Consider the following 15,899-nt stretch of genomic DNA (forward strand, 5'->3'; position numbering starts at 1 on the left):
ATCTCTAGTCTTAATGATCTCCAACTCCTTCTGCTCAATCCACATCCTTCGCTCCTCACTCTTGGATGACACCCTGCTTATTCGGTCAGTCAGGTTAGAATTTGTGACCCGTGTTTGAGTTAAACAACAATCTAGATTTGAGATTCTTGAATTCAAGTTATTTAATTCCTTTTCATATGATTTCTGTGGAATTTTGAATGAAATAAAAAGAGATTGTACCTTCTTGATCAGTTCATCAAGTTCACTGATCTGCACACTGAGAGGTTTTGCTGTGAAGCATAAGTCCTCTCGCTCCTTGGCGTCTTCATTTCCACCATCAGTATTATATCCCCTCATGTGAGATACGTCAGTCACCATCAGACACTTTCCACTGCTTTCACCACCTCTTGCGACATAACCCTTTCCATGAGAAGGCTTTCTCACCTCATCATCTTCTGAGTCGGTCGACCAAACCTGTACGCCACCGAACTCATCATCCTCTGCCGAACCCTGTACAATAAGAGCATTCATAGAAGGATTAGTAGCAGCTTTCTTCCTTTTAATCTCTTCTAGCTTTTTCATCAGGATTGCCTCTTCATCTTTCTCTGTCATTTTCTTCAAAACACAATCTTTGGCATATTGATTCTTTCCTCTATAGTAATAACAGCTGACACCAGAATCCGCTTCAACCTTCACCTCTTTCTTTGGTTCTTCAGTCTTTGGCTCCTCCCTTACTTTTTTAGAACTGTAGCTTCCCTGCCAATTTCGGTTCTTATTGGTAGGAAACTTCTTCTTGATGAACCTTTTGGGATTGGACACCATCATAGCATAATCTTCTGAAGTTAGATCATAGTCCTCCAGGTTCAGATCTTCGTCTTCTACTGCATTCTTACTTTTAGACAGGAGGGCCAAGGACCCCAAGTTTGAGACCACACTCTTCTCTTGCATCACTATCTTTTCTTGGGAATTCAGAATTCCCACCAGTTTCGCCAGTGAATATGATTTGAATTTCTCGTGTGATTTAATTGTAGACACAACAGCTCTCCATTCGGATCTTAAGCCATTCAGAAAAGTAACCTTCTATTCAATAAGCTTCCTTTCGATATCATGTTTGATCATCTTGCTGAGAAGATGATTGAAGCGATCAAACGTCTGTGTAACGGACTCATCAGGATTTTGCTTGAACTCTCCAAACTCAGACAAAAGCAAGGTCTGAATTGAGTGCTCCAAATCTTCATCTGTGGAATACAGCTCTCGCAGCTGATCCCAGATTTCTTTAGCAATACTGCATGAGCTCACCAATCTAAACGTGTCAGATTGAAGAGCGAATCGAATCAGCCTCAATGCTTTGATGTTGCACTGAAATTTCTCATTTTCGTCCTGAGCGACGTCTTTTACATCTTTTAACAAATCATTATACTCCTTTTGATACCCATTATCTTCAGATCCAATGACGTAGTCTTCAAAATGATGTGCCCAAACCTCGTAATCTTGAGTGTAAAGAATTGGAATCTTCGTTGTAGATCCAATACTGTTTGAGTGTTGATAGGATTGGATTGAGAATCGTCCATGCTTGATGGTTTAACCTGTTGCAAGATCAGACTTGTAATATGTAATATTAGGGCAAAACAAATAAATAATGAGATACGTCAATTATGGAGTGACGGCTCAATAAAATCAGTTAATGCGGAATAAACCCTAATCGCTTCTTTCACAAAAGAGATGTGTATGAATTACACAGCCTCCTGCTCTGATACCAATTGATAAGTTTATCAAACTCTTAGATCGTTTAGATCTTATAACAGGTAAATCACGAAAGCAAAAACAGTAATGTAAAACTCAAGAATGAATCTGAATGTGTAGAATGATTCAAAATAAATCAATCCTCAGCAGAGCTCGATGAAGAACTTCCGCTGTAGAGGATATTAGGGTTACAAAAGATAAGAACAATCAACGCTATTAAATTATCTCTCAAAATCTTACGTTCTAGGATGCATGCAAGCATCTATAAATATAAAACCCTACAAAATAACTCACGGATGGACAGGCCCATACCGGAGATTAAATGGACTAAATATCGAGCCCAAGACGGAACACCTTCTGGACCTAAGACTTAGAACAATAGATACGCCTTTGTTCATGCAAGTTGAAGTGTAACAATAAAAAATTTCTTTATCCTTATTTTGGTCTGTGCCACTAGCTTTGTCATCATGCATTAAAATGACTTTTATGGTTTTCTTGACAAACATGGGTCAACACATTAAAAAATCGATATAAAAGGGAATAATTTTGTTTCTGTAACTAAATGAATGAAAATAATATGATTAAGTAGATTGATTAATTTTTTTCATGATTTCTCAACAAGAACACAGTAATAACAAATAATAAGAACATAGTAAATGCAAGAAAGTGAAGAAGAATAAGGAGAACAGAGTAAAGTAAGAGCTTGGAAAAAAGAATTGGAGAAGAAGATTGCTCAAAAAGAACATTATAAATCATAGGACTCAATCCAAAATCATAAGAATAACCATTTCCGTGTAATAGTATATATGTGGTGTTTTTTAATAAGGAAATCATTATCTTCTAAAAAATTTGGGATCCTAAGATATCATATTGGAGATTTTCGGCTATTCATCCGGAAAAAAAAGATATCAACTATATTAATTTAAAACTTCAAATTAATTGACTTTCTTATTTAATTAGTTTTAAAATTTAAACAATTATCTTAAATTGATTCATTTTATGTGAGATATACTGGGAGATAAATTATGAATAATATTGACTTTAGTTTTGACTCTTAAATATTTTGTTGATTTATTGGGATCAGATTAGATTTTATAGGTTAATAACTTAATTATTGATATGCTTGTTTAATGATTTTAAAAAAAATAAATAATAAATAAAATGTAAACGGGTTTGAATTTGGAAATCAAAAGCTATAAATAAGGGAGTTAAATTAGGAATAATATTAATAAGAGAAACTGATATCATGTATATAAATAGAATGATATGTTTCAATTAAAAAAAAAATATTGAATTTAAAGATTCTATAATTACTATAGATTTTATAATTAAATGTAATTGTATTTGAATTTTATTTGTAGAAGATGATGTCATCAATTTGATTTAAGGGTGGAAAACATAGGATTAAAACACAATCAAGGCTCTGATTGCTTCATTGGTGAATTAAAGGTTCTCTTTTAATAATATTTAGAGATTACCATCTCACGATCACTCGAGATAAATTCCATGAAGTGATACCAGTAAGCGTGGGTTGAATCCAATGCTCAGAACTTATGAGCACTCATGAGTGTTGTAGCCATGTCCAACAACTTAGACCTCTACAAGCAACTCATGAAAGTCTTGATTCATACCAACTTCCAACATATGACTGACTGTGGAGAATTCGAATAATATGATATACCAAACATAATTATTCTAGAAGTCAAAACATGCAAAAGAAATATAGTAAACTATTGACAAAAGATAGCAACACTTTACTCATAAATAAACACAACTTTTATTCATCATCAAATGTCAATTACACTTTACAAATTTCAAAATTATCTCACTACTAAACTAATATCATCCTTCAGCCCTATGCTCTGAGCATGCTAGAGATGCTTAAACCGACTCAGTCCCTTCGTGAGGGGATCTGTTGGGTTCTCATCTGATGATACCCTCTTTGCCACGAGGAGTCCTTCTTCTATTCGATGTCTGATGAAATGGTATTTTCTGTCGATGTGTCTGGATCTCCCGTGATGCCTTGGTTCCTTGGCTAAGGCAACTGCACTTTCACTATCATAGAAAATTTCCATTGGCTCCTTTATAGTTGGTACAACTCCAAGGTCTCCAATGATGTTCTTCATCCATATCGCCTCCTTTGCTGTCTTGCCTCCTGCTATATACTCAGATTCGCAAGTTCAATCAGCCACTGTCTCCTGCTTGGAACTCTTCCAAGTGATTGCTCCTCCGTTTAAGGTAAAGACCCAGCCCAACTAAGAGCGGAAATTATCCCTATTAGTCTGAAAGCTAGCATCACTATACCCTACAACTCTCAAGTAATCACTCCCACCGAGGGTAAGGACCCATTCCTTAGTCCTACACAGGTACTTGACGATACTCTTTACCGTAGTCCAGTGAGCCTTGCCAGGGTTCCCTTGATATGTGTTGACCATGCTCAAGGCAAAGGCCACATCAGGACGAGTGCAGGTCATAGCATACATGATCGAGCCTACTGCAGAAGCATAAGGTACTTGACTCATTTCTGCTATCTCAGCCTCAGTACTCGGGCTCTGAGTTTTACTTAGTCTGTCGCTACTCTGGATGGGTAACTCTCCTTTCTTGGAATCCTGCATGCTGAACCTCTTCAGCACCTTATCCAAGTAGGTACTCTGACTAAGTCCAATTAATCTTTTACTTCAGTCTCTCAAAACCCTTATCCCTAGAATATAAGCAGCTTCTCTTATGTCTTTCATAGAGAAACACTTCTCAAGCCAGGACTTCACTTCCTGCAAGGTTGGGATGTCATTTCCTATGAGTAGTATGTCATCCACATACAGTACCAAAAAGCTAACAATACTCCCACTAGCCTTGACATAGACACAAGATTCATCTTCACTCCTCGAAAAGCCAAACTCTTTGGCTTTCTCATCGAAGCAAAGATTCCATCTGTGAGGTGCCTGTTTCAATCCATAAATGGATTTTTCGAGCGTACACACTCTATTAGGGTATTCGGTACTGACAAAAGCCTCTGTCTGACTCATGTAAACATCTTCAGCCAAACTTCCATTAAGGAAGGTGGTTTTGACATCCATTTGGCATATTTCATAATCATGAAATGCAACAATGGATAACAGGATCCTGATAGACTTAATCTTTTCTACTGGTGAAACGGTCTCATCATAATCAACTCCCGGAGTGTGAGAAAAGCCCTTTGCAACCATTCGTGCCTTATAAGTGTGTACATTACCATCCATGTCGGTCTTCTTCTTAAAGATCCATTTGCACCCAACTGTCTTATGACCTGGTACATTGTCAACCAAGTTCCAAACTTGATTGTCATACATGGACTGTATCTCGCTGTCCATTGCCTCTTTCCATTTAATAGACTCGAGGCCTGCCATGGCTTCCGCGTAGCTGTTAGGTTCATCCAGACTTACCAATGTCTCATCACTGATAAGTGTCTCACCTTTCGCAGTAATATGGAAACTATAGTAGTGCTCAGGTGCATTCCTAACCCTTGTGGAACGCCTCGGAGGTACAGACTTGTCAATTGGCTCAACAGGAGTTTCCTCCTCATGTTGAGTGCTAGGGTTTGAAGTTCCTTCACCACTTGACTCTTGAATTTCTTCAAGGTCAATTTGCCTCCCACTGTTTCCTTGGTTTATGAGCTCTCTCTCGAAAGACACCCCTCCTTGCTACAAAGACCACATTGTCACTAGGTCTGTAGAAGAGGTAACCAAAGGATTTCTGTGGGTAGCCGATGAAAATATACCTCTCACTTCGAGGTTCGGGCTTATCATGAGTCTCGCGTCTCACGAAAGCCTCTCAATCCCAAATCTTGATGTGGTCTAGTTTGGGAACTTTACCAGTCCACATCTCATGAGGAGTTTTGGCAACTTTCTTTGTAGGGACCAGATTAAGGATATGGGCGGCAGTCTCTAAGGCATACCCCCAAGATGAGATTGGTAGCGAAGCTCGACTCATCATGGAACGAACCATATCCAACAAGGTTTGATTACGCCTCTCAGCCACACCATTCAACTATGGTGTCCTGGGAGCTGTCAATTGTGAGATAATCCCACATTCCTTAAGATAGTCGAGCAAATTTGTACTAAGATACTCACCACCACGATCGGATCGATGCATCTTAATATTCCTGCCCAATTGATTCTCAACATCTTGTTTAAACTCTCTAATCCTTTCAAAAATCTTTGACTTATGCTTGATTAAGTAGACATATCTATATCTACTATAACCATCTATAAAAGTCACATAATAACGATTAGCATCCCTCGTGACAGTTTTGAAGGGTCCACACACATCTGTGTGCACTAGATCCAACAAACCTTCACCCCTTGCAAAAGAACCAGTAAAGGGTGACTTTGTTATTTTTCCAAGTAAGCATGATTCACAACTATCATCTGACTTTACGTCAAATGACTCCAAGACTCCATCCTTTTGGAGTTGGCCTATACGTTTCTTGCTCACATGTCCAAGATGACAATGCCATAATGATACTTTATCCATGTTATTATTAGAAGAATCAATACACAACACATTATTTCCTAGGTTATCTACAACAGACACAGCTTCATACACACCATCACAAGGTAATGCTTTAAAATAAAGAACATTATTAAAGAAAGCATTTATTCCACCAATTTCATTATCAAAAGAAAAGGTAAATTCGTGTTTGTACAAAGCATGAAAGGAAATAAAATTTCTTGCCATTTCTGGCGAATAACAACATTAATTCAAATCTAAAGTAAACCCACTACTTAGCAAAAAAGAATAAACTCCAATCTTGGTGACAAGTGAAGCTTTCCTATTCCCCATGATCAAGTTTATCTTTCCATGCTCCACATTCTCACTTCTTCTTAGTCCCTGCAAATCAGAACAAATATGAATACCACAACCGGTATCAAGCACCCAAGAGTTAGAATAGGGTGAGTTTTTAGATAGAATAATGTAAATACCTGCATGGTTGGGTTTGAATTTCCCATCTTTCACATCTTGTTGGTACTTTGGGCAGTTCCACTTCCAATGCGACGTTTCATGACAATAGAAGAATTAAGCCTCTTTTGTGTCAGAAGGAGTGACAAAACCTTTCTTGGTTCCACTTGAAGAAGAGCCATCAAGGGTCTTACCCTTGGTACCCTTCGAAGGGCTCTTCCTCTTCTTCCCTCTCCCCTTCCCGATTTCCAGGACAGGGACGGAGTTTGGAGTAGGAGTAGGAGTGTTAACAATCGACTTACCTTTAAGACTTGTTTCTGCGGTCTTTAGAAGTCCTTGAAGTTTGGTGAGTGTGACTTCTTCCTTATTCATGTGGTATGTCATGCGAAATTGATCATAAGACGAGGGTAAGGAGTGCAAAATGATATCTATTGCTAGCTCCTCGGGGAAGTTCATATTAAGCTTCAGCAAACGATCCACATACCTTTTCATTTTATGCATGTGGCTCGTGACGGATTCCCCATCCTTCATCATGGTTGTTATTATGGAGGAGATTATTTCATACCGCTCTGGACGAGCACTCTGATGGTATCTTTCCATCATATCTTGGTGCATCTCAAAAGGGTAGTAGTCCTCATAGGACTTCTGGAGTTCATCTGTCATGGTGGCCATCATGATGCATGCCACTTTGGTGGCATCTCTTTCATGAGTCCGGAAGTCAGCGATCTCCTGGGGAGTAGCAGTAGACTCATTGATTTCCTTTAGCTCCTTATCCAGGATATATTCCTTGTCCTCGTAGCGAGTCACCATCTTGACGTTCTGGATCCAATCCATAAAGTTTCAACCGTCGAAGATGACCCTCCTATATAGGTTCATGATGGAAAAGGAGCCAGTAGGGTTTGATCCAGAAGCAGTGTTGTTAGAAGACATCTGAAAAGAAGAAAACAAGTTTAGTTTAGATATAAAGATAGTCCTTAATAAAACACCCAAATGTAATATTAAGGCTAGGATCCAATCACAATATATCATAACTTAGAAGAGGGATGTCGTAATCTAAGCTATAACATATTTGAAAGGTAGGTGAATGACAATTCACCAATTTCCACCAAAAACCGAAATATAAATTATTAGGTTTTAATTGGTTCTTAGAAATTCCTAGATTCTTTTGTGATTCAATGAACTTTTAAAAGGCATGTTTCAATCTCGAGTGTGCCCTATAAGTTTTGTGACTAAGATACCGAGGATCACAAAACGAGGTGTGAAGTAACCATGCAAATCACTTGGTACTCTTAAAGTTTATCGCTCAATCGATGTGTCGGTTAACCACACGCGCTCCACCGACCTATAATAAACCTTAAATCACCATTTACATACCTTGTTAAGTCCAACTTAGTGTGCCGGTTAACCACATACGCTCCACTAACGAATTAAACAAAGTGTAAAGTGTAATTTCATGGATTAGCACCTTATTCACATTTTCCTAAAGTAACTAAGATTGAGAATTTAATAAAACATTTAGTTACTTTATAATATTTATCATACTTTTAATGAGAAATTTATAAGTCCTTGTCCTACCCGTTCGGCTATCGATCCTCCATCGATCAAGGAAGCGGTGGGTGAGAGTGGACACCCATTAAGTTGTCATTTTATAGGCAACAACCTTATACCCCCCTTATAGATCGGCTTCGTGAATGAGGCTTACTAACGGTAAGACGACTTGATCTTATACATACATACACACACACACACACACACACACACACATATATATATATATATATATATATATATATATATTATTAACTTATTTTTAACTTTTAAAAATCTAGGGATTGGAACTAAAGTTTATTAGATGACTTTAAATTTCCAAAACTTGAGGGCGAGTTTTGTAACTTAACAAAACTCTTCAATTCATAACTTATGAGTTACTAAAATGAAGACTCTTCATTTTGTAACTTATGTGTTCTTTTAATGGGTTTAAAACAAAGAGACTTTTGGTTATCCATAACTTGAGGCCAAGTTATGGACTCCATTAAAACACATAAAGATCATGAATTAAGCATTAAACAAGTAATTCCTATGATCTAGCAAGAACTCATAAGAACATGAATATTCATATCAAAATTTCAAGAACATATGAACACATATAATCATGTAATTTTGATACTAGCCATTGTAAATGGATTAGAACAACCATTACCCCATAAAAAACAAGTTTTAAAACACCAAAACAGTTTAGGGTACTGTTTCTAGTCCATTTCCAGTAGCAAAAATTGAAATTCTGCACTCTGCCTGGCCAACTCGTCGAGTGCACAAACTGAATCGCTGAGTTGGTTGAAGATTCACTTGGACTCGTCGAGTCCCCCCATGGACTCGTCGAGTCCCCTGTGTAGATAGCTCAAAAATTTGTTTTTTACACTATTTTGCATCAAGTATTAACAAACGAGCCTAGGCTCTGATACCACTGATGGGTTATGAGCACTCTAACACCCCTAAGTGTACATGCAACCCTAGAAAACCTTGAATCTATGTTTCTCTAAAATACATGCAAAATATGATTTCTAAGGTTCATAAACCTATCTAGCATACATGGGGAACTTTTAACATAAAAGATGGCTAGAATTACATACCTTATAGTTGATTTGATTCCTTGAAAACCTTGAGAGCCTAGTACCCCAAGTGTGATGCCTCAAATGTTTCACACAACACCAAATGCTCTTGGAATAAAGTTTGAGAGAGAATATCACACGTATAAATCGGCTTGCCCTCTATGTTACTTCTAGTAACCGATTTTGGTGAGCTTCATATCCTTTATATAGTGTTTTACATCTACGGTTACACCATGTAAACCCTAATGTGACATGACACTTCATTTTCATGACCCATGGGTTTGTAACTCCATGTAGCATCCTATGGACCTTAGCCCAACTTGATAATCCATGGAGCATCTAGTCCACTATACAAGTATGGATGATTTACACAATCAACCCATATATTTAATTAGTTTCCTTTTGATCATTTAATTAATTCTAGATTAATTCTTGATCAATACTAATTAAATAATATTATTAATATATTAGACCTTATAATATATTAATAAACCATAAGTGTTATTTCTCTCATTTTAGTTTATCCAAATGCATGATGCCATGCAACCCAAATGGATCATGCCGGGTCAGGTCAAGTACATACCAAATATAGTTATGGACTTAGACACCTTATCCAACAATCATACAGTTTGGAATTTTTTTTCCCAGTAATTCATTAAGCAAATGAGATTCATAGCAAAGACTTTCCTCAAGCTAAAGTTAAGGATCCTTCCTAAAATTTGAATATCCTTCCTAACAAGCTTCTAAAATAAAGATCCCTTCAAGAAGCAAGGTTATACGAAGACAAGGAGTTCATAACTTCAAACTCTTCCTAAGATCTCCAGGTTTCATATATCCTTATTTTTTAAAAACTCTAAGTAAAGTTTGAGGATCCAAAACATTTAGGATCCTAAACGAATATTATTTGACTACCAGAACTTAATTCTTTGAGTTCAGAATGATTACTTATAATCTACTAAGAGATTTTTTAGGATTGTTTGCAAGAACTAAGTTCTTTAGGATCCTAGTGATCTAAGGATCCCAGTATCACAAAACAATTATGCAGGATGATCAAAGGAAATAAATGAAAAGAAAATACAACCATTGTATTCAAAAAAGGGGTTGTACACCAACCCACCAAAAGTTAATTGTTCTACATCAATAACTAAAAAAAGCTATTCAAACTAACTTCTTATAGACCTAGACCTTAGCATGGTCATCATCGGCCACACCCTTCTGCTTCTCCTCTTCCACGGGCTTAGAACCAGGATCCTCAGTAGCCAACCAGCTACGTTCCAGGATCCTGAATTATCAAGATCCTCATCCAACCTGATCTTGGCCTCCCAGATAGCCACCTCCGCACTTGCCTTTGCATCAGAAATCACCTCCTTAATTTACAGGATGTGCTCCTCCTCCTTCTCGGCCTTTTCCTTGATCAATAACTCAATCCTCCTAAGGTGATCTTCACCTTCCACTCCCTCTTTCGTTCATTTAGAACTCGCTCAACTTCCTTGGCACGGATCCTTAGATCAATCATAGATTGAGAAACATTAGCAAAAACCTAAAATAAATATGGCGTTAGTAGAAACAAATGGAAATTGGAAACTAATTTCACACAAACACTTACTGCTTGGGAAAAGCAAAGCAACTTCTGAAGTAACTCTTCGGCTCCTAGGTTCTCCAAGTTGTGATTCGTGGCTTCGGAGGTCTTCCTCTTACAGGAACTTGGGGCCTTCATGGTGATATCAATGAGAGGTTTCTTAGGAGGAAGAGACAAGATAGATTTCTCCCTTTTGACTGCAATCAGAGCGCTAGACACATTATCTTCAAGGTCAGATAAAGCGAATCGAGCATTAGGACGAGAATCCTTGGATCCTATATGCCATACAATATCATTATCAATACGGAATTCTCATTCAGGATCTTCATCGATTCTAAATTTAAGGATCTTACTGGTTTCCATTGATGTAGTGGTAGATGAGCCTTCTTGAATACTGGGAAAATCGAGCTTGAAGGATCTATCAGCCGCAAGAACAACAAAGAGCTTCTTTGTCTTTTCTTTAGTATCCTCGATGACAGGAATAAGTTATTTGAACCTGAAAGCTGCAAAACAGCAGACAAGATGATGAAAGTTATATCCCAGGATCCTCGGTATAAAGGAATGCCAGTCCTAACCTTTTTAACCCAGGACTTCGGTAAGGAACCCCCACCATGGAGTGAGTCACGTCTCACAATGAAATATTTTTCCTTCCAAGCACTGTCGTTATGTTTTGTTTTCAGGAAAAAAAAAGTGGATTGGTGGGGTTTAATCCTAAGAAGAAAATGGGAATTCCCAAAGGTAGCAAGATCATACAAGTGAGCCAACTCAACTAAACCTATATCTAGGCCTATGTACTTGTTCAATTTCTCAACCCAAAACAAGACTCTCCAGACGATGGGCATGGATTGGACGTAAAAAATTTAGGTAACATCGAAGAACTTGAAAATATTCCCAGGAAAAGGGTATTCCAGACCCAAACCAAACGGATATCAAGGAAAGCTGACCCAAGACGGAGAAGCAAAATCAGGTTGGTGTTTTGGATCGAAGGGTTTGAAGATCCTTTCAACGATTCGATATCATCATCGTTGAAAGAACAGATCTCATCGTAGGATAAGATCCTTTGATCGATGAAATCATCCCCAGAGGACTTGAGGATGTCCTTACGAGATACAGACATTTTGTTGCCCATTGTTAGTGAAAGAGAAAATTAAGAAGAATATGAGACAAATGTACCTTCAAAGGCGACTGAATGAAAGCTTAAAGACACATGGAGGAGTAGCCCTAATTAATTGCCTCTATTTATGCTAATGGTAAATGAGAGAGGAAGATTGATTAGACAGGCTATGATGACTCTTGAACGGATAAATCCTATCCATTGGAGTTTAAAATTAAAAAAAATCTTATCGTATTTATTTCTTTATATTTTTAGAAATTATCCTCTTGAATTTTGGTAAACTAACTCCAAAATATCTTGCAAGAATCATTGGGGGAAATTGTTAGGGATAAGATCTCGAAACTATCATAGGATCCTCAAAAGCTTAGGATCCTCAAACCTCAGGATCCTGAATATACTTCAGGATCCTGACTAATATTTTTATTATTATTTATAAGGGACGGATATTCTTTTGTCTTTCTCACATATGCAGAAATAACTAGTCAAATTCATATACTCAACGGATAGTCACCACAACTATGCAAAAGACCCAGAGGATTAAGTCAAGCAAACGGCTATAACTAATCTCGGAGGATCCCAGAATTCTTGGAGTTTTAGTTGTTAGGGTTTGACTATATAAAACACTTGTAATCATCACACTACAGATGACACTTAGCAGAATATTATCGCTTGTACTCATACTCATTCCATTTTTCTTTGTAACTTTCATTTTAATCAATAAAAACATCAAGGCAGATGATTGTTATCACCTCTAAAGGTTTTATACCGAAGATCCTAACAAGGATCAAGGGCTTTCCTTGTAAACGATTTCTTTTGCTTTGATTCACATTACTTATTTGCTCTATATTGAACATCACAACCTCTCATATACTTTGGTCCATTTTAGTTCAATTGTTTTTTGACCAAAACACTTACTAAAATCGATTTTGTACCGCTACGTCTTCTTCCCTAGGTAAAACACAACTGCACACCTTCCGTCAAGACCATCATCACCAACACACCTCTGTCGTCGACTCCATCGACGACGCCTTCCGAATCCAGTGGCGAATTCGGTAGCTACTACGATCCAGATACGTTTTTCTGCTTCATATACAATTTCATTTTTTTATAATAACTTCAATTTTTCGGCTGTAATCTTTAGTTTAGGTCCATTTGAAGTTCAATTTTTGGTATCTACATTTGTGAAATCGATTTCTGATTTTGTATTTGCTTTAATCAGAGGTTTGCTTATTTGATAGTTGATATTGTTCTGATTTTGTATTTGCTTCAGTCATAGGTTTGTGAAATCACATTCTGATGTTAGATTGTTAATCTAGATTTCTAATTTTGTATTTGCTTCAATCACATTTGTAAGTTTGATTTTTGGTTTCTATTTGCTTGAATATGCAAAGATGTGCTAATTGTAACAACTAATGTACTTGAAATTCAGTTTATGTTCGAATTTATCCATTTGATTGTAATATGTGTTGATTTATCTATTGATTTCTGGTTTCTTTTTTATTTTATTTTTTTATTTTATGTATTTGATTGTAGTTGGATGCTAATGTCATATTAGACATTGTTCAGAATGAGGATTCCCACTCAATCTCTCAAGTTGTTGTTGCAAGCAATGCAATAACAACCGATAATGATGTTATTGCAAATGATGTGTTAGAATAAGAAATTAGAGAAGAAGATGATGAAGAATCTTTTGAAGTTCCTTTAACTTTTACTACTATAGAGGAAACAAATATGAGTACTGATAGTATTTGGAATGTTTTTTTTATTTTCTTTTGTCTTTTGTAACAAATGATTATTAGTTTTGTACTTCAAATATGTAATTTATGAATTTTTTTAGTTTGAAGTGATATCTGTTGGTTTAGATTTAAAAAGTTGTTTGTTGGTTTAAATTTTAAAGTTGTTTCTTGGTTGTTGTAAGATGATGTGTTAGTTATAATGATGTTTGTGAAAAACAATTAATAAACATTAAAAGCAAAGAAAAGAAAAAAACAAAAAGATTATATTAAATAAAATAAAATAAAATACTAAATAACCATGTATGGTAAATATATTTAAAATTATACCTATTAGGTAAATAAGTTTTTTTCAAAAACACATATATGGTCAAAAACTCCAAAATACCTTGAGGCGATGACCCACACCACAAGTAATTTTGTTGATCGGTAGGTTTTGATAACCAATTACAACTCTTATCTAAGTCTTAGATTAATGGGATCCAAAAAAACATTACTTTATTTTTAATGGCATGTTCATCTCATCTATGCCTCAAAACTCTTATGTTTAGGTGACCTTTATCACATAAGAAATTGATCAAATCATCTATTTAAAAAACTTGGGAATTATATTTCACAAATGGTTAGGTGAATTTTATCCTATAAGTAAATATAAAACACCTTGACCATTTTTGACAACCCAAATGAATAAGGTAGCCCTAAAACCCACAAGAATTGCACAAAAATGCTAAGTGGTTTTTAAGTTGATTGCATTGATTTCAAGTTTTTAAATAAGGGTTTTTATCAATGTTTTATTAATCTAGAATTTTAAAATATTTTTATCATGAATATTTCTTGTATAAAATATTCCATTGGACATTTAAAGTTTTCAAAATTTATAAATTTGAATTTATTTCACATTTAGTTTTACCGGTTAAAATTTATATTGAATTTTAATTTGACGTTATAGTGATTGGAACCTGATTTTAACTTTTTAATTAAATAACATTTTCTTATAAAGTTATGGAGTTTAGATTAAGTTTTAAAAAAAATTAACCTTTTTATTTCTTTAAAAGTTTGGCTATTTAAGGGTTCTAAAAAATTAAAACTCTTCTTACCAAAAACTCAATTTTTGACATCTTATCTTGGAAACTTTTATTTAAAACTCTAAATCTTAAGTTTGATATTATTTTTTTGAAAATATTTTTAGCATTGCAAACACATTTACACACATACAACATTTCATAATAAAAAAAATAAACATCACAAATATGCATTATATAGTGTATAAACAAAACCATTTTCTAGTAATAATTATTGTGAATCATCACAACAAATATTAAATTATTTTTTAAAGGACTTAATAGGACACTTCAAGGTCTTCAAAAAGGCTTCATGTATTCATATCTTTATAAGATCTTCATGATCCATCTTGTTACATTTTTATAAAATAAAGTACAACTAGTCTAAAACTAATCTATTACATATAAAAATGAACAAATGAAATAATACATATTTATCTATTACATCATCATATGAATAAATAAATAACAACCACAAATGTCCTAATGGCTTGTTTGTACACAACAAACATATCAAAAACAACTTTGTTTTTTCTAAGGCAACTTTTATATAACCAAAATGTATGGAAAAATGGTTATATAAAAAATAAACAATTTTAACAACAAATCGCCAAAGAAAACAAATATGAACATTTCTTTAGCCAAACAGAAATCCATCTTTGTTTTCAAGAAAACAAAGATAATCATAACAAAAAAATCATTCTAACATTTAAAAGATGGATCTGATACCATTGATGAGTTTTGATACAAAAATAAGATAATTTTTCACAAAAACCGTAACAGAAGCTTAAAAAACTTCTAGTGAATTTTGAGTTTATAACATAACCAAACCATCAAGGATCCTTTTAAATAGGTTTAAATGATATAAAAAACAACCATATGGTGTTTTAGAATGACAAGCCTTTGGACCCTCTTGGATTTGGGGTGTTGAAGTAGATGGAAAGAACAAGAAACTTGATCTTCTCTACAAGTGATCCACCAACAAGATAAGGTACCCAAAATGCTAGTTTTCATCTTGTATTGTTTTGTTCTTTAAGCCTTTAAGTGATTAACAAATAAGCACTAAAAAAGAAGACACAAAAGCACCAAACTTTAAAAGGAAGAGAGCTCCAGGCTCTGTGTTGCTTGCGGTTTTGGGAGAGAAAG

The 15,899-nt window shown here is 35.4% G+C and overlaps 1 protein-coding gene across 2 annotated transcripts; it reads right to left on the reverse strand.

Moving 5' to 3' along the window:
• Positions 1-10,349: 10,349 nt before the first annotated feature.
• LOC145100726 (uncharacterized) lies at positions 10,350-12,035 on the reverse strand. Of its 2 annotated transcripts, XR_013705219.1 has the most exons (4): positions 11,421-12,035; positions 11,199-11,348; positions 10,873-11,120; positions 10,350-10,806 (listed from the first exon to the last, which is right to left on the reverse strand). XR_013705219.1 is itself a non-coding variant. In XM_079037884.1 (3 exons), exons 1-3 carry the CDS (start codon positions 11,206-11,208, stop codon positions 10,681-10,683), a joined length of 384 nt encoding a protein of 127 aa, XP_078894010.1. In that variant the 5' UTR covers positions 11,209-12,035; the 3' UTR covers positions 10,350-10,680. The 2 variants fall into 2 exon arrangements, 1 of the variants encoding a protein (XP_078894010.1); XM_079037884.1 differs by having other exon boundaries at positions 11,199-12,035.
• Between the last annotated feature and the right edge of the window lie 3,864 nt (positions 12,036-15,899).

This window comes from Lactuca serriola, chromosome 4 (assembly GCF_051521515.1).
Source record: "Lactuca serriola cultivar US96UC23 chromosome 4, Lser_US96UC23_V15, whole genome shotgun sequence".
NCBI lineage: Eukaryota > Viridiplantae > Streptophyta > Magnoliopsida > Asterales > Asteraceae > Lactuca > Lactuca serriola.